General features: G+C 47.8%; 1 protein-coding gene and 1 long non-coding RNA gene across 7 annotated transcripts in view; both read right to left on the bottom strand.

Annotated features, from left to right (window-relative positions):
- ATG16L1 (autophagy related 16 like 1) overlaps nucleotides 1–15,318 on the bottom strand; it is a 44,245-nt gene extending 28,927 nt beyond the window's left edge. For all 6 annotated transcript variants that reach the window (XM_070786906.1, XM_019957929.2, XM_070786907.1 and 3 more), the window contains exons 1-6: nucleotides 15,056–15,318; nucleotides 10,987–11,080; nucleotides 5,758–5,863; nucleotides 4,959–5,032; nucleotides 3,883–4,134; nucleotides 723–788 (exon numbers count right to left, since the gene is read on the bottom strand). In XM_070786906.1, the coding sequence (XP_070643007.1) occupies nucleotides 723–788; nucleotides 3,883–4,134; nucleotides 4,959–5,032; nucleotides 5,758–5,863; nucleotides 10,987–11,080; nucleotides 15,056–15,170 (707 nt within the window). In that variant the 5' untranslated portion in view covers nucleotides 15,171–15,318. The remainder of the gene's footprint in view (nucleotides 1–722; nucleotides 789–3,882; nucleotides 4,135–4,958; nucleotides 5,033–5,757; nucleotides 5,864–10,986; nucleotides 11,081–15,055) is intronic.
- A 1,696-nt stretch (nucleotides 15,319–17,014) lies between these two features.
- On the bottom strand, nucleotides 17,015–24,866 carry LOC139182292 (uncharacterized). Its single transcript, XR_011565945.1, has 3 exons — nucleotides 24,652–24,866; nucleotides 24,322–24,419; nucleotides 17,015–17,489 (listed from the first exon to the last, which is right to left on the bottom strand). It is a non-coding gene; the product is annotated as an uncharacterized lncRNA (long non-coding RNA).
- Between the last annotated feature and the right edge of the window lie 1,212 nt (nucleotides 24,867–26,078).

The following is a 26,078-nucleotide window of genomic DNA, read 5'->3' as shown; positions in this document are numbered from 1 at the left end:
TAAAAGCAAAGGCTTGGTGTGAGATCTGCTATAAGTCAAGACCTTTGGCCGATGACCCCTAGATGAAATGAAACCATTCCCCTCCCTTTATAAGGAAGCAACCAACATTTTAAAAGGATCATAACCATAATACTGTATTTCACGATATTATTTCAGTGTCGGGGGGGGGGGGGGGGGGGGGGGAGGGCAGGGTGGGAAACAAATCCTGAACCAGAGCAAAGGGAATTTAGTCACTAAAATACCCACCACTCTCAAAACAAAGCCTCAAATCTCAGGGAAGACCCTCCACCTGACTCCAGATTAGGAAAAACTCTATCTTGATTCAATTCCTTGTGTTCCAGGAGATCCCAGTTTTTACTCAGGCTTCAAAAGTTTGCCCAAACTCCACATAAAGTCACAAACCAAGCAGAGAGCAGGAGACACAACCTGAGCCCAGCATCACACTGCAACGGCTCCAACTAGAGGTAGAAAGTGGGTCAGGATGTCAACAGGAAGACCTCGAGGCTGTCGCTGGTTAAGGGTGAAGGAAGTCAGAACTCACCCTTCCTGGAAGCCAACAACTTCCTGGAAAGTAATGAGTGTTTTTCATTTTCTCTAAGTCTTTTACTTTTCTTTCTACAATCTATAAAATGGTTTCACAGAAACAAAACATTATAAAGCTATTTCAGAAGAGCAAACCAAATGACTAAGAGCACAGTTTTAATATGCACTTCTCTACTCACTGCTCAACTGGCAGAGGCTCCTTCGCTGCTTCTGCGAGCTCCTTCTGCAGCCGGGCTTGCCGCCTCCTATTAAAAAAAAAAAAAGTCCACTATTTAGGTCTACTTAAAGCCAACAAGGGGTTTGGCTCTCAAAAGACTACTAGCTCTAATAATATATTTTAGATGCACTGAATATTCAAGTAACTACTGCCCTCCGCAACCATACCCAGAGGCCCAAACCCACACTTTTGCATCAGAAAGGACCCCACTATAATGGATTTCAGAACAAAGCCCTAGGAGGGATTATGTTATTAGAGAAAGCAATGAACCAGCAGAGAAGCCTGTCCATCGGGACCCAGGGCCTCTCAGGACAGAAGCGTGCACCAGGTTCATCCAGGGTTAGTCATGACAAGAGACTTAGTTTTCTGCAGTAAACAGTCTCACACTAACATATCAAGAGCACGGATAAATAAAAATGTACGTATTCCTGGCACAGTTTTATTATTTTACAGGTTTTAACTTATTTAACACTTATAACAAGCTTTGAAGGTGAATACTACAATTCTCATTTTACAGATGCGGAAGCTGAGGTAGAGTGAGATTCTTCAGCTGTCAAAAATGTATGCACCTTCAATTTACTAAGGCTGACACCCAAGTCTCGGCTGTGGCAGAAGTTTCACGGGGTCCGCAGTTGCTTCACTCTCTCGCACCTCTCAGAACCATTTTTGGCCTTCCTTCCCAAGTCCTAAATTCAGGAGCTTCTTAGCCTGTAAGCCTTGGTCTCCCTTGCTTTTCCACGGCGATTTCACTTGTATCTGTGGTTTTGCCTTTAAGGTGGGGGGACCCCCCCAACCTACAACTCCAGCCCTGCTCCTGAGCTCAGGTCAAGAATTCTGCTGGAAATTTTTTTTCTAAAATGCTTCTACCATAGTGGGAACTTTCAAATAGGGCAAGGTCCTGCACGTGACACAGCAGAATTTGGGACAGAACAAAGCTGTAGCTTAACAAAATGCTTTACACTCTCAATCCCATGCCTGACCTGGAAGATGAAAAGTCAGTTTTAGTTTACAGGGTAAGTGACAAAAAACACAAAAATTAACAGATTTTTCGTAGGTGGAATTAAGAGGTGACCTCTAAACCATCTCTGAGGGGAAAGCAGAGTCTCAGCATGGGGTGTGTAACGCTCCTCTACAGGAGAGGCAGCCACCCGGCAGGGGCGGGTACAGCACACAGCTCAAGGCACGGGGAGAAGAAAACGGCCGCAGCCCGCTTTCATCAGAAAGGCCGACAGGAAACCTTCTCTGAGAGCTGACAGCTTCCCCAGGAGCGTCCCACACAGCGGCCACTGTGCCTGCAGGGACACACCCAGACGAGCAGCTATTTCAAAAGAGCGTTCCACTGCAACCCAGGTAAACAGAAGCTGCTAGAAGGGGAAGGATACCTAATCTGGGAAACTGGTAGGAAGAGGGGTAGGGGAGAGGCTTCCGAGAAGGAGGAACTAGCTGCGTCAGGTGGTGAAAAGAACGCCCAGGCCCCACAGGCGCAGCCAGAGGGTGATTCGCACAAGGGCACATTCCCAGGAGAACATTTCCTGGGACACACCTGGGGCCGGTGTGCCACCCGCCTCACGCCCCGCTGTCACCAGAAAGCCCGGGCTGTTCCTGTCTGCAAGACGTTCCAGCACGCTCCCTCCGCGTAGCCGCAGGTCAGCTTCTCCGTCAGGCAGGTTCTCACCTGCAGCCTATCAACATCCAGGGAAACCCCCGTGTCCTCACCGCTCCCCAGCTGCCTAAGAGCTCCACATATAAGCCACACGGGGAAGCCCAAGAACACTGGAGTGGGTAGCTGTTTCCTTCTCCAGCGGATCTTCCCGACCCAGGAATCACACCGGGGTCTCCTGCATTGCAGGGGGTTCTTTCCCAGCTGAGCTACCAGGGACGCCCTTATAAGCTACACAATTTAACTTAAACATGAGACAGAAAGAATATGAAAAGGATAGCTCACTTTTTCTTAATATTAACTTAAGTATGTCTGTTTTAAAATGACTTCATAAAACCCCACTGTACAAAAATATCAGTTTCTTTTCCTCCCAAGGCAGACACTGCTTCTGACTTTTCACTTCTGTGAATAACAGATGATCACGGAATCTATTTGTGAGCCACTTAGGATGAATGACTCACTTAGGATGAATTCCAGCAAGAGGAACGCTTTGCAGGCACCCGCCATCACCAGAGCCCTCCAGAGGGTTGGAAAATCAGCCCGCCCCCCATCAGAAATGTCCCACCTACCTTCCTCCCAACAACCCTTTTAACCAAATTCACGGAGCCCATCCACTTCTTTTACGATCTATGCTTTACATCCATCTGTCTGAATGCTCACCTGTTTCTTAATAGACTATACTAAGGACATGCATTTTACAGCTGCACACCCTCGTTGGTTGTTTTACAGTGTCCTTCGATGTTAAGAAACCTACGGTTTTCATACGGTTCATTTTTTATTACCATTACCTTTCATGTTTATAAAGCCTTCCAATACTCCTATTTAGGAACTTTTCACAAAACAACAGAGAGTAACATTTCTTCCTTCTACCTTTTGCTTTCTGTTTTCACACAGATTTCAAAATCTTTCTGCACACAGTATTTGGTAGGACTAAGGCTCATTGTTATTAAGGTTCTTTCCTATTCCATGTATTTGTGCTTTTAGATTTTAACTACGATAATCTTTTCAAATTCTAAACTACTGACGTGGGGATTTAAAATCAAATGCTCTAAATCTTTTAGGCTCATTACTAGTGACGTTGGCCCACAGTCATTCTGTACACTGGCAAGATCAGAATTTTTGGTTGGATCAATTTTATAAAATGAGGGGGGAGGATTTTAATCTTTTTCTAATTCTGGTTTAATTTATAATGTTCAAGAATTAGCTTTTCTTCTTGAAACATGGAAAGAATTCACTGGCAAATACAGTAATGTGCCAAAGCCCTTCAGGGAGGTAATCCTTGGCTCAGTTATAAAAGTGTTCTCATAAACGCAAGTCTCTTTTATACCCACAACTGTCCCTTCTCCTTCTGTCGGTGTTCCCTGACGCCCCCTCCCTGTGGTTAGAGCTGCCAGGTGTGCCTTGCTTTGCTAGGTTCTACTGTACCAACGCTGAGACTCAGACTGCGGGTTCATTCTCCCACCTTGAGTCCTTTTCATTCTCCGCGTTTAGGCGGTTGGCCTCCTGGGCTTTCTCAGCCATCCACCGGGTGACCAGCTCCTGGTTCTCCTCGGAAGTTTTCCGCAGCTTCTCCTCAAGGGCGGTGAAAGTGATCTGCAGGGCGTCATATTCATCCTTCAGGGTCTGGTTGGCTCTTTCAAGGTCCTGAAGCTTAGTGCGTAGCTCCTGGCACTCGGTCTCCAGGTCAGAGATGGTCTGCAGGTATTCTGCAATTCTGAAAGCATGAGAGGAGTGAAACCATAGAGCTGCGTGAGCCTGGGCCCTGCAGTGACCTCAGCCACCAGCACGGGCACCTCACCTGGCCGAGCCCAGCCCCTGTGGTTCAGGGACAATTCCATTAGCAAAGGCAACACCTCGGGCAAAATTCACCAGACTCGGAATGACAAGCTAAGGCACCGTTCAGAGAAACAGGGTGGGAAGGAAGAGGGAGCTTCTGATGCTGAATAACAGTGGTGATGGGAGCTCAGCAGGAGGCCAGGGATCCATGCATTCCGACTGATCTCGCCCTCACCGAGGCTGAGCAAGCTCCCCACCTTTCTCTCTAAGCCTCCGGAGAGCCCTCGCAGCAGACTTGGAGAACAGGCCCAGAGGAAACCCAGGCTCCCCTCCAGCTCGAAGGTCCCAGGTCTGGAGGCTCTGTTTATCTCGTCTGGCAGGCTTCTCCCAGATGAGGGATAACCTGCTCATAAGCGCACCCCTGTTCCTGAGCCTTTTCTCGGTCCCACGCCCACCACAGGAGACGCCGCTCCCACAGGTGGCAGTGGCCGTGGGGAGAGCTGGGACTGCCTCGCGTTCGCTTCCCAGAGCCAAGCCTACACCTCAGGCGGGTGTGTGGGTGCAGGGATCCCAGCGGCCTGGGGGCACTGTGCTTGCCTTTCGCATCCCAGAGGGTAGAAAAGGACCCCGTGCTACAAGTGCACAGAAATGAAGCTGGTGCTGCGTCCAGTGTGGGGGCTGTGGGTCCCACGCGCAAGAGGGCGGCAGAACAGCAAGTGTGACCCCACGCCCGGTCCTGAAGGAGGCCTGGTCTCTACTCACTTGGCTTCGTTCATCTGCATCTCCTTGTCCTTCTGCTGCATTTGGTTATTCAGGTCAATCACCAACTGGGCTAACTGGGGGGGGGGTAAAGAACATGTTCATCATTAACAAGACAGTTTAGGACTTCACTTGGAAATTAGTAACAGTGACTTATTTTAAAGGAAACAAAACAAAACAAAAACCAGGTGCCTGTGCCTGTGGGTTGGGCCAAGGCAGGAAGAAGAAACAAGCTGGTGGAAGAGAGAAGGGCGGACGGGAAGGCTCACAAGCTCAGCGTGTGCCTCCCACTGCAGGCAGCCTGGGACAGACCCGTGATGCTCCAGGTTGCCTGCCGGGCTCCTGCTGAGAGCGCCTGTCTACCTCTCCGCCCCAGCTACCTTTCCGGATTCTTTAGCTGATGAAACCATCAACGCAGCTGAAGATCTTTATAACTTGCCATTAGACCACCATCCAGGGCAAACAGAGCCCAGAAAGTGCTTCATCCTAATGAATTTTCCTGAAACTGCAGGGTTCACAGTTCATGATGGTTATCAGTAAAATGTTCAGTCGATCGAGGAGTAGGGTTCTTTCCACGTTTTCTCTGCTTGTCCCTTTCATGCCACCTGGGAGTTACCTCGAGGGTTGCTGATATTGGCGGGGGCGGGGGGGGGGGGGGTCCTCACCTTTCCTGTTGTTTCATTCCCACAGATAGAGCTGGCGATGCTGTATGCAACCTGGATGGCTGCAAATGCCCGTGGAAGTGCCTGTCCCCCGCTGCCCCCACCCGCAGGGAGAGATGAGAAGGGCTATCTTTCTTTACCTCCCCACGTTTCTTGTGCAGTTCAGTCAGCTCTTCTTGGTGTTTAATTCTCAGCTGGGCCATTTCTTGCAGCTGACTATCATTCCATGAACCATCATGTCCGGGACTAAATGCCCCAACCAGGCAGATGAGGAGAACATGCAAGAAAGAGGGGGAAAAAAAAGAAAAAAATAAGACCTTATTCCCCTTCCGTCCGACAATGGAATAGTAACTTTGGAATTTGAAGCCTGTACATGACAACACAGCCAATAAAGCATTTCAGTTCTCCAGGCCAGTGGAGTCCTAAGTCACTACCAACCTGAAGTAGAAAGCGGGACCCGTGAGACACAGGTAAAACCAACCAGTCACAACCCAAACCACCAGCCGTGTCAGGAATAAAACATGGCTTCTGGAATGACGTTCAGGTGAACAGGGAGGAGACAACGCAGTTCCCTCAGTCAACAAGTGTCTGAGAGCCAGCTCTGAGCCGGGCCTGTTCTGGGAGTGGGCAGAAGGGAGGGACACGAAGCTGTGCCCGAGTGACGCTGCGATCGGCCAAGAACACAGACCACAAGCGAGAGGGTGCACAAAGGCTGGTGGTCAGATGCGCTGTGAAGAAAAACGTAGCAGCGTAAATAAAGAGGGACAGAACGACAGGGCTCCTGCTCCACGTGGAGTGACCAAGGCAGCCCGAGAGATGACGCCAGACTGGAGACGTGACAGCAGTGCAGAACTAGCCGTGCAGGCCTGGGGACGGGGCCGTGTGAGCGAGGGAACAGCAAGGGTCGCAGAGGCTGGAGGCGGGCTTCTCAGGGTAAGTGTGCCTGCACCCCCAGGGCAGGGGTGCAGGGGGTCAGAGAGGAGCAGGGAGGCCACGCAGAGTCTCCCAGAACCCTGAGGGCTGTGGCTTTTCCTCTGCATGACCGGAAGCCAGTGAGGGTGTTGAGCAGAAGAATGACTTACGTTTCAAAGGATCGCTATAGCGGCTGGGTGCAGAGCAGACTGCAGGGGGGCAAGGGCAGAAACAGGGAGATCAGTTAGCAAGTTATTTTACAGTCTGGACTCGAGGAAGTGCAGATCAGGACAGGGCAGCGGCAGGGGACATGGTGAGACGAGGTCAGATCCGAGCTAGATCCACTGCGGAGAGAGACTGCAGGACGTGCCTCTGAACTGGAGTGGGGAACAACAGAAAGACAGGAGTCGGGGATGACTTCAAGGCTTTTGGCCTGAGAGGCTGATCAAAGGCAGATGTCACCACCTCAGGAGGAAGGGCTGTGGGAGGAGGTGGGGGGGCAGCGGCGGCTGAAGAATGAGGTCACCTTGGACATCCATGAGGGCACGCCGAGTGGAAACGGCACATTTATTAGAGCCTGACTTTAAGTAAAGAGGTCCAAGCTGGAGGCTGACACAGAGACGCTGTCAGCAAACAAATGCATCTGAAGCCATGGATTGAGTTCAGGCCACCTTGAGAGTCGACGGAGTTCGGGAGAGTCTGCAGGTGTGTGCAGACTACCTCAGAACCAGAAGTAGGTGATCAGACTGTGGGTGGGTGATTCAGGAAATGGGTCTCGGCTGGAGCTACAGATGAAGATCATCAGACTGTAGTGAGCAGCTGAAACCACCACCCAGAGGAAAGATGGCTGGCAACCTAGGGTACTACCATCTGAAGGGTGGATGGGGGGAGCATCTCCTCCCAGTGACTAATAAGAGATAAAGAGGGAAAGGGGAGCAGAGTGATGCTCCCTCCGTCTCTAGAAGTGTTTTTATCACAGGTGCTAAGATACCCTAATGCTGCGTTCTCTGAGCAACAGTGCTTCCTTAATCTTGGCCCAAGAGGTCAAAGTCTGGAGACTAGAAAGTGGCACATGCCTTATCAAAAACCACCCTAAATGAGGCAATAAAAGCAACAGGCCTGGGTAACTGACTCTGTGTGAGAATTAGGAAGATAAGAAATAACTGCTATCAAATTCTCATTGTAATGCAAAGCAAAGCAAAACATCAAACTAGTCCCTTCTTCCAAGAAGCTGGCATTGTAGAGAAAAGATTCCTGAGACAAAGGCAAGGACCCAGGGTGCTCATTCCTCTGCTCAAAGCCTTTTCACTGCTTCCAATTTTACTCACCAAAAAAGTCAAACTTCTCATAAAAGCCGAGTGCTCCACTAGGCAGAGAAAAAGAAATCATCCAGACAGCAGGTTTTAAGAGACTCTTGGGCCTCATCCCAGATGGACTCACCAGGTCCAAGAAGAGGGCTGATAACCTGCGCTGATGGTCTGTGTCTCCAACACGCTCTTGGACCTTCTGGTGGCTCACAAGGACTGAGCAGCCACTGAGACAGTCGTTCCTAAATGTTAGAGGCCATCAGAATCACCTAAAAGGTTTCCTGAAACAAGACTATTGGGCCCCACCCGGAGAGCTTCTGAAACAGGAGGTCTGGGGTGAGGCCCAACATTCCACATTTCTAACAAATTTCTGAGGCTGCAGTCCAGGTAGCGTACTTAGAAAACGGTTGGAGTCAACTACATCCCAGGCCAAGAGTTTCACTTTAATCTCTTCTGTTAGCAAAGGGATTAAAACACTGAAGAGGGGAGCCAGATAATTGATGACAGAAAGCGTTTTAACCACAGTGTGTTTTAGAATTAACTAGAATGGGATGGGCAGGGCAGGATTTAAGGACAGCCGGGAAAACATAGAACGCAACCCATCAGACCCCGTCTCTGGAACACCCGCCAGCACACACCTCTTTGAGTTGGTTTCCCCACGCGGCTCAGGTCCTTGAGAACAAGGACTCTGGCTTGTTCATCTTCATATCCCAGCGCCTGGCCCACACTGCAGTCACAACCTGTCTCAGTGAACAAGACCCCGCCACAGTCCCAGAACGGAAGCACAGGTAAGCAAGGAAGGGGGCGGCACTCAAGTGCAAACCAAGGGACAGACGCAGAGGATGCTGTGGGCAAGGAATCAACCGGCCCGGTGACCGCAGAGGGGGAGTGTCGCGACACTGAGGCAAAGAAGCCATAGCTGACTTGTGGAAAATAAGCACAGGAATGAGGCAGTCAGGAGGAGGCCTGGTTAGGAACACAAGTTTGCAGGAAGGCAAGGACCTCCATTTACATTACCACCCCAGTGCTGTGCTCAGTCGTGTCTGACTCTTTTGCAACCCCATGGACTGTAGCCCGCCAGGCTCTTCTGTCCATGGGATTTCCCAGACAAGAATACTGGAGTGGGTAGCCTATCTCTTCTCCAGGGGAACATCCCAACCCAGGAATCAAACCGGGGTCTCCTGCACTGCAGGCAGATTCCTTATCAGCTGAGCTATCCGGGAAGCCCAACCACCCCAGTGATACTCAGTTAAAAGAATGTTGTATATTTATTTATAGTAGTTTTCCAAGCAAATGAATTTGGCTGATAGATAAAAGATGCAGGACTATAGTCACCAAGAGTCTTGTTGTTCAGCCGCTCAGTCGTGTCCGACTCTTTTCGATCCCAAGGACTGCAGCACACCAGGCTTCCCTACTGTTCACTATCTCCTGGAGCTTGTTCAAACTCATGTTCATTGAGTCAGTGATGCCACCCAACCATCTCATCCTCTGCCACCCCCTTTTCCTCCTGCCTTCAATTTTCCCCAGCATCAGGGTCTTTTCCAATGAGTTGGCTCTTTGCATCAAGTATTGGGGCCTGAATATTCATTTGAAGGACTGATGCTGAAGCGCCATTACCTTGGCCACCAAGAGTCTAAATAGAAATAAAATGTTTCAGGATTTCAGTTGACTGAATTTAGATGAAAAAAGGTCACGTGGCTTCTCTACACCTAAATTGACCAGAACACAGCAACTACTATTTTAAATACTGAGAAGGCCTCCCAGGGCCACAGCTTAGGCACGATCTCCTGAATTGTTCTTAGGCAGAAATGGAGCTGAGGCTGGGCCATCTGTCCCTCTCTCCACTCCAGTCCTTCCGGAGACCATCTCGCCAGATGAGGAAACATGGATGGCAGGTAATGAGCAGATATGGCGACCGGAATAAATGAAATAAGCTACCCCAAGCATTTCTGTTTTTCTTCTAAAACCCCAAGTTACCATCAACTTTGCTTTTACAATGGGTAAAATGTAACTGACATACCAAAAAACATGTAGATTTTAGAGCAAGAATGGGTATGGCTACCATGTAAGTTGTATGCATGCATAGTCATATCTGACCCTGTGCAACCCTTTGGACTGTAGCCTGCCAAGCTACTCTGTGCACGGCATTGTTTAGGCAAGAAGTGGGTGTCATTTCTTCCTCCAGGGGATCTTCCCAACCCAGGGATTGAACCTGCATCTCCTACACTGCAGTTGGATTCTTCACCCACTGAGCTATTGAAGACACATGATGAACAAATGGAAAAGGAGGACAGTAAGACTCTAGAATGATTCCATTTAAGCTACTTAGGAGCCTCAGAGAGTGAATGACCCAAGTAAACACACCAAACTCCCTAACATGAACATACACTCACACATTTAATGAAGCAATACTTACCCTTCCTATTAAAATGCAGATTTCCCCCTAGTCTTTCTTTAAAAAAACAAAAAACAAAGCTTTCTGAAACTCACTAGTGTGACCACATACTAAAATATGCTGCAACACACTGAACTAAAAAAGATTAAACAGACCTGTACCGCTTATGTTTACAGGCCTTTCAATCCTGTACCAGCAAGATCTATTTGAATCTGTTCAAGAGTACTTAAACCTTATTATTTAGAAAAAGTGAGGTTTCGTAGGCTAGAGGAGAAGCTGGCCTGGCCGCTCGTCTGAAGCAGTTTCTCAAGCTCACAGCGTACTGATGATGAGCCTTCTAGGTGGGGAAGTACCTACATGCCTTCAAAAAAAAAAAGAAAGATTTCAGCTATGTGGCTTCAGAAGCTTCGATTTGAAAGGAACTGACAAAAACTAAAAACTGTAAACTGAAAGTTGCTCAGTTGTGTCTGACTCTGCGAGCGCATGGACTATACAGTCCATGGAATTCTCCAGGCCAGGGTACTGGAGTGGGTAGCCTTTCCCTTCTCCAGGGAAATCTTTCCACCCAGGGATGGAACCCAGGTCCCCGCACTGCAGGCGGATTTTCTACCAGCTGAGTGACAAGGGAGGCCCCAACAAAACTGGAGCACAAACACAGTACTCGGTTTGCTTCGAAATTAGAGAAGTGTCAACTGAACTGAGACAAGTTTCAATTAAAAGGGGGACATAAATAACAGAGGACAGTTTCCAAATACCTTATCTCATGCCTGTTTGGTACGTCATGCTTTTCGGCTTGTAGCTTATGGGCCAGCACTGAGTGAAGATCTGACTTTTCCAGCAACTTGTTATCTATCAAAGAAAAAAAAGTTAATATAACCTATGTACACTTAATTACTACTCAATCTCTTATAGAGATCTGGACCAAAAAAAAAATAATCAGAAGATGACAGGGCTGGTTTCACTTTTAAGAGGTATCACAATCCTAGGTATACTGCACTTTGTCACCAACTGTAGCAGTCGTCCAAACTCCAGAACATACACTCCTTAGATGCTTCCTGGCCTAAGCACAGGCAGCCAGACAAAGGAATCTGAAAACTCCCCCCAAAACATTCCCCCTCCACTCTTTCTACCCCCACAGCTTCCTACCTGGGGAAGAAGAAACAAACAACACACCAGAACACAACGGGAAAATGAAGCGCTGTGTACCACTGAGTGCAAGAGGAAAACTCTACCTTAAGTCAGGGCAGGGCGCTAGGGACACAGACAAAAACAGAGTCCCTGACCACAGGAGCTGAAATACACACGGGTGGGGAGGGTGCAGGTCAAGAATAAAAAGGAAGAGCAAAAGTGAGTTTTTACTCATTTTCTCAGATGGTTTCACAGGTGGAGCAGACAGACAGTCCAGGCAGAAGGTCTAGAGCTGCCTAGCAGGTGGCCAGAAATAAAGTCACTCCAACACATGAGAGGGCAGGATGAGAAAATTCAGACCTCTTCTTACTGGCAACGGTGAAACAACAGAGTTTAAAAGCAAGTAGTAACTGGAAGGACTGATGCTGAAGCTCCAATCTTTTGGCCACCTGATGCGAAGAGCCAACTCATTGGAAAAGACCCTGATGCTGGCAAAAATTGACGGCAAAAGGGGAAGGGAGCAGCAGAGGATGAGATGGTTGGATAGCATCACCGACTCAACGGACCTGAACTTGAGCAAACTCCAGGAGATAGTGAAGGACAGGGAAATCTGGTGTGCTATAGTCCGTGGGTGGCAGAGTCGGACATGACTTAGCAACTCAACAAGTGACATTAACAGATAGTAATCAGTAAGAAGTCAAAGGTTATCCTGAGGTTCCCTGCTTGACCAACTAGGCGCAAGATCCTAACACGCTGAAGAATACAGGAGCAGAGAGTTCAAAAAAGGGAGTTCTCGAACCATAATATATGTGACAGGGAGCACAATAAAGGAAGCCAAAAGTCAAGTCAGGGCTAGAAATGACGTGGACGCAGGGGGCCAGTGAGATCAGAAGTGGAAGGGGGTGCACTAAGCAGAACAAGAAAGTGACGCTGGGAAACTTACAGAAAACCCACACTTGATGTGGGCTTTCACTAACCCCACACGTCTGAGATGACAGCGCCTTCATGACAAAAATGCCATAGGATTCATGCCAGGGACCATTCCTGGTCAAGAAGAGCTTGTCTTTCCTCTTAAAGAGTTGAGCCCCACTTTTTTGATCTCTGAAGACGGAAAGCCTGGGTAGAAACAGAAACATTGTCTTCATCGATATTAATTTAATAAACTACCTCAGAAGAGGGAAGGGATTCCAACCTTGAATGTTCCCCTGTGTCAAAGAGCCCTGATAAAGATCTTCGAAAATATTACAGAGGGATGCCTGGTGATATCGAGTCTTTCAAAGGACAGGAGGTATTCAAAAGGGATCCTTCCTAAAAGCTCCTCTCACTCAAGAGCAGGATGGAGAGGGAGGGGAGGCCTCCTGCAGTCCCCACGGCCTCTTCTCATCTTCCTCTTCAGGCCCAGAGGCAGGACTGACAGCAAACTCTGCCCCCCTCTTTGAGAAGCGGGGCAATGAAGAGTGGGACCGTTTTGCAGTCAACCCCTGCCTAACCCAGAGATCTGCACAGGCCAGGGCAGCCGTGTCCTACTGCTCCTCACCCTGGTCTCCTCTCCAACCGCTCCCCCACCCAGGCTTGTACTCCTCACTAGGCTGTTTTAAGACATGGTCCCTCTTAAAACAGGACTGACCTGTCTTTCTGACTAGCCTTCAACATCCTCCACCCTCCTTCAAGATGTCCATTTTCAAAGTGCAGAAAAACATTCAATTGTGTCAATGCGATGACAAGCAAGCACCTTCCATTTATAGGCAATTAAGTAGATGGCTTTCAAAGCACTTGTATGCCCAGCACTGCATTTATGAAGCAGGCAAGGCAAGCTTTACCCCGATTTTATAGATGCAGGTAAGGGAGGCTGGTAAGGGGATTGTGGTCAGACCGCCAATCCGATTTGACTTTTAGTGTGTTATCAGCTTTTAAAGAATAAGCATGTGATGAAATACCTGGTGACTAGAATCTATGTAACCCATGAGGAGTCACATTTGAATAAGGAGTTTCCTGTGCTTCTGGCTTTCTGAACTGGGCTGCCAGTCTCTTAAGAGTGTAAGGAATTAGCGCAACAGCGGCACACCCATCATCTCCCTTTTCCTCCATTTTAGTTAAGAGGATGAGCTCAGCTAGAACCATTTCTTGGGGAAACATGTGAGAAAAGCAAAAAATGCAAAAAAGTTAGGAGCCATCAAGTCTGGGTCCTAATCCAGACCCTATCTACTCTGCCGTGCTACCCGGAGCCCAGAAAAATTACCTAACCTCTCTCGGTCTCAGATTCCTCATTTGTATAAAGGGCAACAGGACCTGTTTCAGGGAATTTTCAGAAAGAAAGTGAAACAATACGTGCCAAATACTGCAGCACTCAAGCTTGTCTATACATCAGAATTACTTGGGGAGCAGCAAGAAATACTGACCCCTGTGCCCCAGCCCATTCCTGTGGTTTAGTTGGTCTGGGGTATGGCCAGGACTTTCTAATTTTTTAAAAGATCCCCTTTCACTAGGATAGCTAGAATTTTTATTATTGCTGTAAAAAATAAAAAATAAAAAAATAAAAGATCCCCATCTAATTCTAACCTGCAGGTATGTGTAGGAACCACAAATTTAGCATGATCAGAATTCAATGAAGGACATTAACTACTATTACACTGAACCTCATCATCAACAGAATTTGAGACCTAAAGGCACACTTCAAGGGGTAGATCTGGAACCAGAGGTTCCAAGAGTGCCCGTTTCTTCCCCCAAATGTGTCATCAGTTAGGGTAAAATGGGGGGCAAGGTAAGGAAATGCTCATTAGAAGACGTCTAAGGGCACAACCAGTCCATCCTAAAGAAAATCAGTCCTGAATATTCATCGGATGCTGAAGCTGAAACTCCAACACTTTGGCCACCCGAAGCTTAGAACTGACTCACTGGAAAAGACCCTGATGCTGGGAAAGACTGAAGGCAGGAGGAGAAGACAGAGGATGAGATGGTTGGATGGCATCGCTGACTCAATGGACGTAAGTTTGAGCAAGCTCCAGGAGATGCTGATGGACACGGAAGCCTGGCCTGCTGCAGTCCATGGGATCACAAAGAGTCCGACGTGACTGAGTGACTGAACTGAACTGAAGGGCACAAACTTTTTTGTACTCAAATTGCTGCGGCGGCGGTGGGTGTGGGCCACCTTTTTCATATCCAAGTCTTCAGTAACAGTAAAGCCTACTATGTCCCGACTAAAAAGTGAATTAAGACTCAAGATGTGTCACAAAGAACACCAAGGCGGAGCGTAAGGACAGGTCTTGAGAAATGAAAGGCAAACATTTCGTGATATTCAGAGCACTATGCTAATGCTTCAAGTCAGTGCCCGCTTCAGTAACACGATGCCCGAAATAGCCAGTTTCTGGAAGCTGCCTATTTAATTACACAAGTATTGTGTGCGGAGCACCTGGGATTCACACATACAAACGTGAACGGCGCCTGCCCATGAAGAAAATCCAAGGCTTACAGGGAAACCCTCCACAGTAACACCCAAGGATAAACGGAAAAGGGGAAAAGATACAAAAAGGCATGGGGCCGTGCCAGGCTTTGGGAACCCGGGGCGGCATCGAGGCGCGCGAGAGGCGCCGGGGCTCGGCCTGGGGTTCCTGCTGGCGGCCCCGCGTGCCTTGGCGGGGTCCGCCCGCCCGCCCCCGAGGCCCGCCCGCCCGCCCTCCGGGCCCTCCCGCCGCTCACACTGCAGGATGATCTCCTCGAACGCCTGCCTCTGCAGCCGGTCCCGGCGCCTCAGCTCCTCCGAGATGTGGCGCTTCCAACGCGGGAAGACGGCAGCGCGGAGGCCCGACGACATGTCGCCTGCTGCCCCGGCGCCTCAGCGCCGCTGATCCGAGCGCAGACTGGCGGCCGCGGCCCGCACCATGAGGGAACCAGCGGGCGCGGGAAGGCCAGCGGCCCCTGCAATCAGCTCCACGCAGAGGCCGCCCCCGAAGCCATCCAGGACGGACTTCCGGCTCCTGACGGAAATGGCTTTGAACCGAGCCGGAAAGCCCGCCTTCTCATCAGACGTCTCGCGCCACGCGCACGCCGGCGTCCGGCGACGACTTGCGACGCTGGCTGATGACATCATCCCTATACCGGAAGTGCCTGTGGCAGAGATGTGGCCGCTGGGAGGCGTGGGGGCCACGTTGGAGGCTTGGTCCGCGGGTTGGGGAAGGAAACAAAGGACGGCTTCCGCCCACTTGCTGTCCCCTTTGCTTGCTTTTCCGCGTTTTATACTTTCTTTCCTAGCCTACCTCTGTTTTCTTCAGTTTACTGAGCAGAAGTAAACTCCCCACATGGTAACTGTGTGATCAAGGATAAGTGACAACCTTCCTAAGCCTCAGCTTCCTAGTCTGTAAAATTGCTCGCGCTCTAAATCGCTTCAGTTGTGTTACAGTCTCTGCGACCCTATGGACTTTGGCCCGCCAGGCTCCTCTGTCCATGGGATTCTCCAGGCAAGAATACTGGAGTGGGTTGCCATTTCCTCCTCCAAGGCATCTTCTCAACCCAGGGATCAAACCTGCATCTCTTATATCTGCTGCGTTGGCAGGCGGGTTCTTTACCACTAGCGCCACGTGGGAAGCCTAGGTGAAATGGGGACGGCCCCTAAATGGGGAAGGAATGATACCTACCGCACAGGATTGCCGTGAGGGTTAAAAGTAGTACCTATATAATGCAATTCACACTGTGCCTGTGCATGGTAAGCTTAACTTTACCTAGATATTCCTTTTCTAAGTCTTAATCTTAAGTTTGGTTGCTTTAGCAAGAGCACCTCATTAGTCTTGGAAAAGACTTTTTTTTTTTTCAATGAAGAAATGGATTGCAAAGAACAGGTAAAGAAAATGTAATCGTTAGAAGCCTAGAAATTGTCTACGACCTAAAAGTAAATGGGTCGTTAGAAGGTATTTTAAGGGTGGGGATACAAACAGGATTTTGAAAGAAAGAAAGAAAAAAAAAAAAAGACAGTTTGCTGGTAGAGAAAAATGGGAGATGGAAGTCTCAGGAGAATATGGTATGTGTCAACTAAGTAGAATGGAAAACCTAGTCTGTAGTAGAATCACTTGAGCTCCATCTGTCTTTAACAAGTCAGTGAATTTATTGCCTGGAACTGGATGAAGTAGGAGGCAGAGGAGAGAAAAGGAATGTCAGAAACTGCCTTCTCTTTCTCTGTCTAAAGTTCAGAGGACGATCCTTCACAAGCAGATAAGAAAGCCTTTGATCTCCTGTGGAGCTCAGGAGTAGGGTGGTTAAGCTTCTAGAGCCACAAAGATATTTCGTTGGCAGCCAGTACTGAGTAGGAAAAACCCATGGGGATCAGAAATAGCAGGGACTTCCTGACACTGAAGCAAATGAAGAAGCAGGTTCTGAAAGTCAACAAAAATGCCTCTACATGTAATAGTGGTACCAATCTCAGAAGAGCCTAGCCTCAGCTCTAGACAGCTGAGTATGCTGATTTCCACCCCCGCCCCCCACCGCCCCCCCAACACACAAGACTGTGATTAAAACACGTTAATGAATTTTCAGGAACAGCAGTTCCCCTTACAGGAATGTATCCAACAGATACTTGGACAAATGACCACAAAGAGGAAGCCATCAGCATTGTTAATAAGAATGGAAAGTTGCGGGGGCGGGGGTGGAAACCTGTATTTCCACCAGAAAGAAAGAAAGTCCTAACCCCATGGACTGTAGCCTACCACGCTCCTCCATCCATGGGATTTTCCAGGCCGAAGTACTGGAGTGGGTTGCCATTTCCTTCTCCAGGGAATCTTCCCAACCCAGGGATCAAACCCTGGTCTCCCGCATTGTAGGCAGACGCTTTACCACCTGAGCCACCAGGGAAGTCCTAATTTCCACCAATTAGAATAAAATTACTGTATATTTATTGTTCAAAAACAGTTTATAATAAAAGCATTAATAAGTTCCCTACATACAAATCGTCACGTTTTGAACTTTCAAAGATGGGAATGTATGTTCCATCAACGTCAGGCATGAGTGATGTTGCAGCTTGCCCTCCATCTCCTGTTGCTGGTGATCCTTCAGTTCTACCATCTTCCCTCCTCCAGTCAGTAACTCTTCTTGCCTGGTCACTCGATGCCAGCTGTTGTACTGTAATACCGTACTTTTTATGTTACTGTAAGGTTTAAAATATTTTCTTTATTTTTGTGTTTGTTAAGCACTATTTGGGTGAAACGTATTATAAGGCTATTACGGTACAGTACTACATAGCTGATAGTGTTATTATAACTTTGTTGGACTTATGACCAAATTGGACTCACAAACCCACTCTTGGAATGGAACTTGTTTGTACATAGGCGACTTAACGGTATATGATGTAAATCGAATTGATGTAAATGTCCCTGGATCCTCATAGGCAACGTTTGTTGAATGAATAGAGAATATAATGATTAAGTTAAGGTTATAAAGCTCTGCAGGTCTGCCCTCTCCCTAACCAGCCAGCTGTGTCTAGTGCCCACTGCAGCCTCAATGGTGGCGCCTCCTCTCTTCTGCTCCCTCTCGCTGCACCACTGTTGGGTTTACTGTGCTTCTGTTGGGCAAACTCTTCCCTTCTGGCTTCTCTGAGTTGATTCCTATTGAGTTAATTCTCAGCTCAGTAGTCTCTTCCTCACAACCTTCAAATAACTGACCTTCACATCCAGGTCAGATCTCCCCATGACACGTGTGCCTCTCCATTCTAGCACTTAACACAATTGCAGCTTTACATGTATTTTATCATTCATTACTTGGTTAAGGCGTGTCTCCCCACCCCCACCAGACTGTAACCTCCATGGCAAGAGTGGCATCTGTCTTTGTTCATCACTTTATCTCCAGTAAGAGTATGAAGCCTTTCTCTTTTTTTCCCACCTTGGCCTTGTGGCATGGCTTGTGGCATCTTAACTCCCCCACCAAGGATCAAACTGGGACCCTTGGCAGTGAAAACACAGAGTCCTAACAGTTGGACTGCCAGGGAATTCCCTTGAAGCCTTTCATATATTAAGTGCTCAGTAAATGTTGTTTAAACAATGAGTGAAATATAAAAAAAATATTTGGGCAGTAGCATTGCTGGTGTTATATTATTGTATGTATTTTCTATATTTTATATGCATTTCCTAACTGTTGTGCATTATACGTGTACATAGGGGCGGCAGAGGATGAGATGGTTGGATGGCATCACTGACTCAATGGACATGAGCTTGAGCAAACTCCGGGAGATAGTGAAGGACAGGGAAGCCTGTCCTTTGCATGGGGTTGCAAAGAGTTGGACATGACTTAGTGACTGAACAACATACATGTACTAAATACGAAAGAAAAAGTTATAGGAACAAAATTGGGGTTGTTCAGTCACCAAGTCATGTCCAACTCTTTGCGGCCCCATGGACTGCAGCATGCCAGGCTTCCCTGTCCTTCACTATCTCCCGGAGTTGGCTCAAGCTCATGTTCATTGAGTCGGTGATGCCATCCAACTATCTCATCTTCTGTCACCCCCTTCCCCTGTCACCCTCAATCTTTCCCAGCATCAGAGTCTTTCCTAGCATCAGAAATGAACATAGATTTATTGATAAAATCATTTCTTCAGCTCTGTGGGAGATAACTAATAAGCAGAAACACTTCTACAATATTAAGGGCCTTGCAGTCTTCTGAAAATTTCATGTATTGTAATTCTTTTAACCCTCTCAACAATCATGCTCAGTAGGTTGTTATTGACTACTGTTAGCATCTTTAGCCTCATTTACATATGAAGAATCTGAGACATGCAGGAGTTGAGTCACTGATCTGGGCACACCTGAGTTCAAATGCAGGCAGTTTGACCTTAGCCTCTGTGCCCGAACTACTGCACTCCACTGTGCAATCTCTGAGTCAGCTGACATTGCAGTTTGGCTCTAGAATACTTAAAACCAAGAATAATTGAAATGATTTGAAACCAGGGCCCAAAAGAGAGGGTATCCTGGCGGGGAGCAGGTGTGTTCCCAGGGCCCTGAGGGGAATGGCTGGAGGGGGATGAGTAATAGGAAGGCTGGGGGAAGTGGCTTGTCTGAATATTCCAGAAACAAATTATGGATCTTAAGAGTGGTTTGTGTTGTTGTTTTTCTGGTAAATAGTGAGTGTCTTAAGGATTCAGCATGCTTTTTTGGGGAGCAGCAATGGCACCCCACTCCAGTACTCTTGCCTGGAAAATCCCATGGACGGAGGAGCCTGGTTGCTGCAGTCCATGGGGTCGCTAAGAGTCGGACACAACTGAGCAACTTCACTTTCACTTTTCACTTTCATGCATTGGAGAAGGAAATGGCAACCCACTCCAGTGTTCTTGCCTGGAGAATCCCAGGGACGGGGGAGCCTGGTGGGCTGCCGTCTATGGGGTCGCACAGAGTCGGACACGACTGAAGCGACTTAGCAGCAGCAGCAGCAGCAGCATCTATGAAATGGATTCTGACAGTCTGGAATGGATGTATGATAAACGTGAAATTATGCTCTGGTTCTGAGGAACTCAAGTCCAACCTTCCGAGGATGGACCTATTGACTCCAGTCTTTTCCCTTTGGGTCCTCTTGCTTTCCTTTAACTTTCAATCAGCAAGTGGTCAAACAGTCAGGTCCTAATATGGGTCAGGCTTACAGTTAGTTCTGCCTGGAAACAAAGACGGTCCAGGCTTGGATCCTGACCTCAAGGAGCTCACTATGCAAGAAGGAGAATCTGAATGTGATTATTTATAAATATAAGGACTTACAAAGTAAAAAAGAGCCAGCTGGAAGGCAGTGCCCAGGGATTTTGATTCTCTTCTGTTCTTTTTTTCTATTTTATTCTTTTTTAAAAATATAATTTCCTGGTTTAAAAAAATATGGCTCTTGATCTTTATTCTCTATTTCCACTCCTTCTCAAAAGATCACTTAAAGTGAAAGTAAGCCAAGTAATGGAGAAGGAAATGGCACCCCACTCCAGGATTCCTGCCTGGAGAATCCCATGGACAGAGGAGCCTGGCAGGCTACTGTCCATGGGATCGCAAAGAGTCAGACACGGCTGAAGCAACTTAGCATGCTCGAACACAAGATAAGTTAACCATGTTCCTGTGTTAACTGTTTATTGTAGCCTAGTAAACCTAGTGATTGCTAGAGTGCACCAAGGATAGCCAAGAATCCAGCTGACATGGGTTTTCAGACATGCTGATGATTCATCCAAATGTCACTTTTTGGATGATAATGATGTTCCCTTTCAGGCATGTGTCGCTCAACATTTTTACCCCTTGGCTTTTCCTCGTTTCCCTTTTCTTAGTGTTATTGTGTTTGCATACATACAAGTAAGTACTACAGAACATTTTCATTATAAAGACTCTCTGTGCCCATGGACTAAACCCCATGCCATTCTCCTCATCCACTCCATATATATATTGACATGTAGATTTCATATTTTAAAAATGACTGTCTGACATGGGTGTTATCTGACATGGGGTATTGTTATACCCCAATGCAAGCGTTAGAGTTAAGTTTAACTTTTTAAGAGAAAGTCCTTCTATTCCTTCTATAAATTAACAGCCAAGTGTCTGGAATGGTGGCTGGAGGATTCAAGATGGCACATCTAACCAGCTGGGACAACGGCTAGAGAGGATGTGTGTCTCTTGGAATTTTCCCCCTTGATTTGCCTCTTTACTCTTTGAAGACATGATAAAATGTCTCCCAGACACTACTGCCCTCTCCCACTGGATTGAACCTGGGTCTCCGGTGTTGCAAACAGATTCTGTACCATCTGAGCCACCTGGGAAGCCCAATATAAATAATACCAACTTGAGTATTGTTTGCAAAATTAGGTAAATAATACCTAATTGATGATATTTCATGCCAGGCCCTTTGTTGTACGTGGATTAGCTTACTGGATGCTCACAACACTACCATGTAGGTACTGTCAGTATTTCCTCTTACAGGTGAGGGAATTGACACACAGAGCTCAAGTAGCTTGTCTGATGTCACATCGTAAGAGGCAGAGCTTGGATTCAGTGGAGGAAGCTCTCTGCCAGAACCCAGCCATTTAACCATCCATGTCTGTGCTGTGTGTCAGGGAGTCCGGGTTCCGGCTGGGGTTTTTCAGGATGAGAGAGAGAATCAGTGAGAATGCTTAAGATCACAGGCAACAGACATGCAATTCGCACTCCCTTAAGGGAAAGTATGGGTGTAGCATCAGGCTGGCAGGAGGATGTGGCTGGACTGGAACCCGGATGCAGATTCTGCCTCTTTGCCTCTGTCTCCCTGTCACTTGCTGCATCCTTCGTCTTGTGGTCCAGCTCTTTTTGTTTCCCTGGTGGTGGGGTAATGGCTCCTCCAGCATCTCCACAGTACAAGCAAGCCGTAGAACAAGTTGGCATCTCCGAGTCCCAGGTCTAAATTCCTGGGAGGAGAGGCTGCTGGACTTGCCTGTGTCCACCGATCCGTGTGGCAAAGAGGCAGGGTCAGTCTTCCCTCCGATGGCGGGGAAGGGACATTTCCCAGGAGAAGGGAAGTATAGGACACAACTGTTCAGGCTGCCCAGCTCCACACCCCCATTCTTTTATTAACAATCCACCCTCCTGGCTGTGGGCATCCCAGGGGGCTCAGTGCTGAAAGAATCCATCTGCCAATGCAGGAGATGCAGTTTCAATGCCTGGGTCGGGAAGATCCCCTGAAGGAAGAAATGGCAACCCACTCCAGTGTTCTTGCCTGTGTTAGGTAATTAGAATAGGAAAAAGGAGTCCAGAATGGCGGTGGCTAAAAGACAAAGAAGGGAAAAGCCCGTGAAAATAGAACAAGGGAAGGTCTGAGGACCAGAGTGAAGACCTCAGGTAGAACAAACAGCACTCCTGGCTAGACCAATTTCCACAGGGCAGGCCCGGGGGAGAAAAAACATATAAAAAGAGGAGCCAAAGGGCCGGGGCTCGCCCTTGCTCTCTCTCTTTTGCTCTCTCTCTCTCTTCTCTTCACATCCTTTGGGTCGGCATGCCCTCATGCTTTGAGAGTGTATTTTCCTTTATTTTCTAAATAAAACTGAGCTGTAACACGGAGCTATAACACTGATCTGTCCCAGAGCTGTGACACATCTGTCCAAGGGCTTTAATGTTGGTCTGTCGCTTCAAATTTTTGTTGTGACAAGACAGAACCGACGAAATTACATACTCCCTCAACACCTGGAAAATCCCGTGGATGGAGAAGCCTAGCGGGCTACAGTCCATGGGGCCACAAAGAGTCAGACATGACCAAGCATGCATGCACGCTCCTGGCTATAGTCCTGTTTTCCCTCTGACCTTTCATGCAACAAACTGGGCCCAGGGGTAAGCACAGGAATCCTTGCCTGTCACTGTCCTCCACAGGAAGTTTTAAACTGGATCTGGGAGAGAGATCCTTTTTCTCCTTTGGTTAGGATGTGAGGCTATGCTTGGGGACCTGCTAGTGGCCATGTCCCCTCCCAGATCTCATGGAAAGGTTAGCCTGAAAAAAATGGAGCAAGCACATGGAGGGAAGAGGAGACAAGAAACCAAGAACCTGACGGCATTAGAGTCCCAGTTTCCACCATTCCTAAGGGCAGGAATCAATACCCCTGGTAGCTCAACTGGTAAAGAATCCGCCTGCCATGCTGAGCTACCAGGGAAGCCTCAAGGAAAACACTAGGACTGGGAAAACAGAACAGTAGTGCCCCCACAGGTGGGTTTTCCACTTTAAAATCTTGACAAAAGCAGGAAGGTCAACCCACTCTTCTCACCATGCATGTTTTGTATTTACCATCAACCCATTTCCAAATTTCTTGGGAAAAGTTTCTGGATCTGAGGTCTTATGAACTTCCAAGTGAAACTCTGTTCTGAATAATAGTGTCTGCTGGTGAGAGAAAATTTCAATAACCTCAAAGTGATTCCTAGTCAGCCTGGAGATATTAGCAAACACTATTGCCATGTGTTAGAACTGTGTTGCCACTTCCCTCTCAACGGAAAGTGAAGGCACACCATTTCCAAGACTCAGAATATTCATAGTTCTGCAGAGTGTCTAGGCACCACTGCGTCCTCACACGGTAGAAGCGCATAGAAAGCACCCAGCCTCGGAATAGGTGTTTGATTAAACAACAAAGTATGGCATCACTGACTCGATGGACGTGAGTCTGAGTGAACTCCGGGACTTGGTGATGGACAGGGAGGCCTGGCGTGCTGTGATTCATGGGGTTGCAAAGAGTTGGACACGACTGAGCGACTGGACTGAACTGAACTGAACTGAACTGAAATAAATACTGCCTATCAGGAGATGGGGTTCTTTGTCAAGATAACAAGTTGACATTTTGTCTTTTAAAAGGCCAACAACTGAGGCAGCAATGTGTTGAACTCTCTACAGATCCGGATGCCCGGACACTTCACCTTCCGGAGCATGCATGAGTGTGCTCAGTCGCTTCAGTCATGTCTGACTCTCTGCAACCCTATTTTGTAGCCCGCCAGGCACTTCTGCATGGGATTCTCCAGGCAGGAATGCTGGGGTGGGCTGCCATGCCTTCCTCCAGGGCATCTTCCTTGCCCGGGGATGGAGCCTGCATCTTTTGCGTCTGCTGCATGGGCGGGTGTGCTCTTTACCACTAGCGCCACCCGGGGAGTCCTGTGTTTGTCTGTTATTCGCTGACGCACCCCAGTTAGGGGGTGTGTGTGTGTGTGTGTGTGTTTCCAACAAAATTAGTCCCTTTTGTTTAAAAAAATTACAAATAAGTGTGCAAAATTAAATTTCATGATTCAGTTCAGTTCAGTCGCTCAGTCATGTCCGACTCTTTGTGACCCCATGAATCGCAGCACGCCAGGCCTCCCTGTCCATCACCAACTCCCGGAGTTCACTCAGACTCACGTCCATCTAGTCGGTGATGCCATCCAGCCATCTCATCCTCTGTCATCCCCTTCTCCTCCTGCCCCCAATCCCTCCCAGCATCACGGTCTTGCAAAATTAAATTTCATGATTAAACACACATAAAGTAAAATGCATACCTCACATTGGAGCCCATAGACAATGTTAGTTGATTCCATGGCAGTAAAACAAGTGGCAAAACCGAGAACTTGCTGCTGCAGATATCAATGTTTGTAACCTGAAATAAAACATAAAATTAAGCTTAAAGGGGGTTTAAGAAAATTAAATACATGCCTCAAGAAATACTAACAATATAGAACCGATAGCCTACTTTAGCTACCAAATGTTAAAAAAAAATATGTTCCTCTCATTTCCAGAATGTTAGTGCGTAGCTATTTTAAAAAACCGGCAGAGAAGATGAGGAGAAAGGGAAGTGGAGCTGGCCAGCCCGGGAGGCAAGGGTGAATGACCTTTCTGCTCTGGTTGGGAAGAGGGGTGGTAGGGATGTATCTAGAAGACAGTCAGATCTTGAATTCCTGCTAGTGGCTCTCTGGCGCCTTATTAAACTGTAAGCTTATTGGGACTTCCCTGGAGGTCCAGTGGTTAGGAATCCAGTGGTTAGGACCCCTGCAGGGGGCACGGGTTTGATCCCTGGTCAGAGAACTAAGATCCCATGTGTCAGGCATCATAGCCAAAATGGAAAAAAAAAATGCTTAAGATCATCTTTCTCTTCTCAGGTCTTGACTTCTGTTTACGGAAACCCTGCACCTACCCCACACCCATTACCGAAACTTTGAACGTTTCCTGCTTCAAGAGGTGTGAGGAGTGGACAGGAGAAAAAGAAAAACCACTCATCATCTCACTCAAGCAAGAACTTAAGTAAGACGTGGTAAGTCTGAGTGTGGGTAGACTAATTTACTAGGGGAATTAGAATGGCAAGCAGACTGAAGTCAGCATTCCCAATGTCAGCAGTACTCAGCCCTTGTGGAAGTTAGGAGGATTTCAGCTGCAAACAGAAATCTTTAACTTGTAATTTAAACCAGGGGTTAGCAAAATATAGCCAGTAGCTCAAATCCAGTCCATTTGCTTTTGTGTGGTCTTCAGACTAAGGAGAGTTTTTGCATTTTTTAAATAAAGAAGGGCCTGAGTTGGCCTTGAGCTTATGTCCCTCAGATCTCCTACTGGGCAGTCAAATTGACTGACAGCCCTTGATGCTTCTCTCTGACTCCACCATGGACAATAAGCCTTCCCTGGGCTTCCCTCCCTTGGGCTTCCCTGGTGGCTCAGATGGTAAAGAATCTGCCTGCAATACAGGAGACAGGGTTTGATCTCTAGGTCAGGAAGATCCCCTGGAGAAGGAAATGGCAACCCACTCCAGTATTCTTGCCTACAGAATTCCATGGGCAGAGGAGCCTGGCAGGTTATAGTCCATGGGGTTGCAAAGAATCGGTCATGACTGAGCAACTAACATACATACATATGCTTCTGATGGAAGCTCAACCATGACAGAGCATGCTAGGAAACCAAGGAGGTGGGGCCTTTGGGAGGTGATTAGGTTAGGAGGGTGGAGCCCCACTGAATGGGATTAGTGCCCTGCATGGGATTAGTGCCCCCATAGGAAAAGACCGTCTGACAGATGACTTCTCTCTTTGGAGCTGTTTGCAAACCTGGAAGAGAGCGTTCATTGGATATGAAAACTTCTGGCACCTAGATCTTGGACTTCCTGACCTCCAGACTGTGAAAAAGAAATATCTTTATTTAACCCCTCGGGCTGTGGTGTCCTCCTAAAGCAGCCAGAGCTGATGAAGACAGATGCCCAGTCGTGTTTAGTGCTAGATGTTCACATGATGTTCATCTAAATGAAGCATCACTAGAACTTGTTGCAGGCTGACAGCCT

Source organism: Bos indicus, chromosome 3, assembly GCF_029378745.1.
Source record: "Bos indicus isolate NIAB-ARS_2022 breed Sahiwal x Tharparkar chromosome 3, NIAB-ARS_B.indTharparkar_mat_pri_1.0, whole genome shotgun sequence".
In the NCBI taxonomy this organism is placed as follows: domain Eukaryota; kingdom Metazoa; phylum Chordata; class Mammalia; order Artiodactyla; family Bovidae; genus Bos; species Bos indicus.
This window is presented reverse-complemented; position numbering and strand designations above follow the sequence as displayed.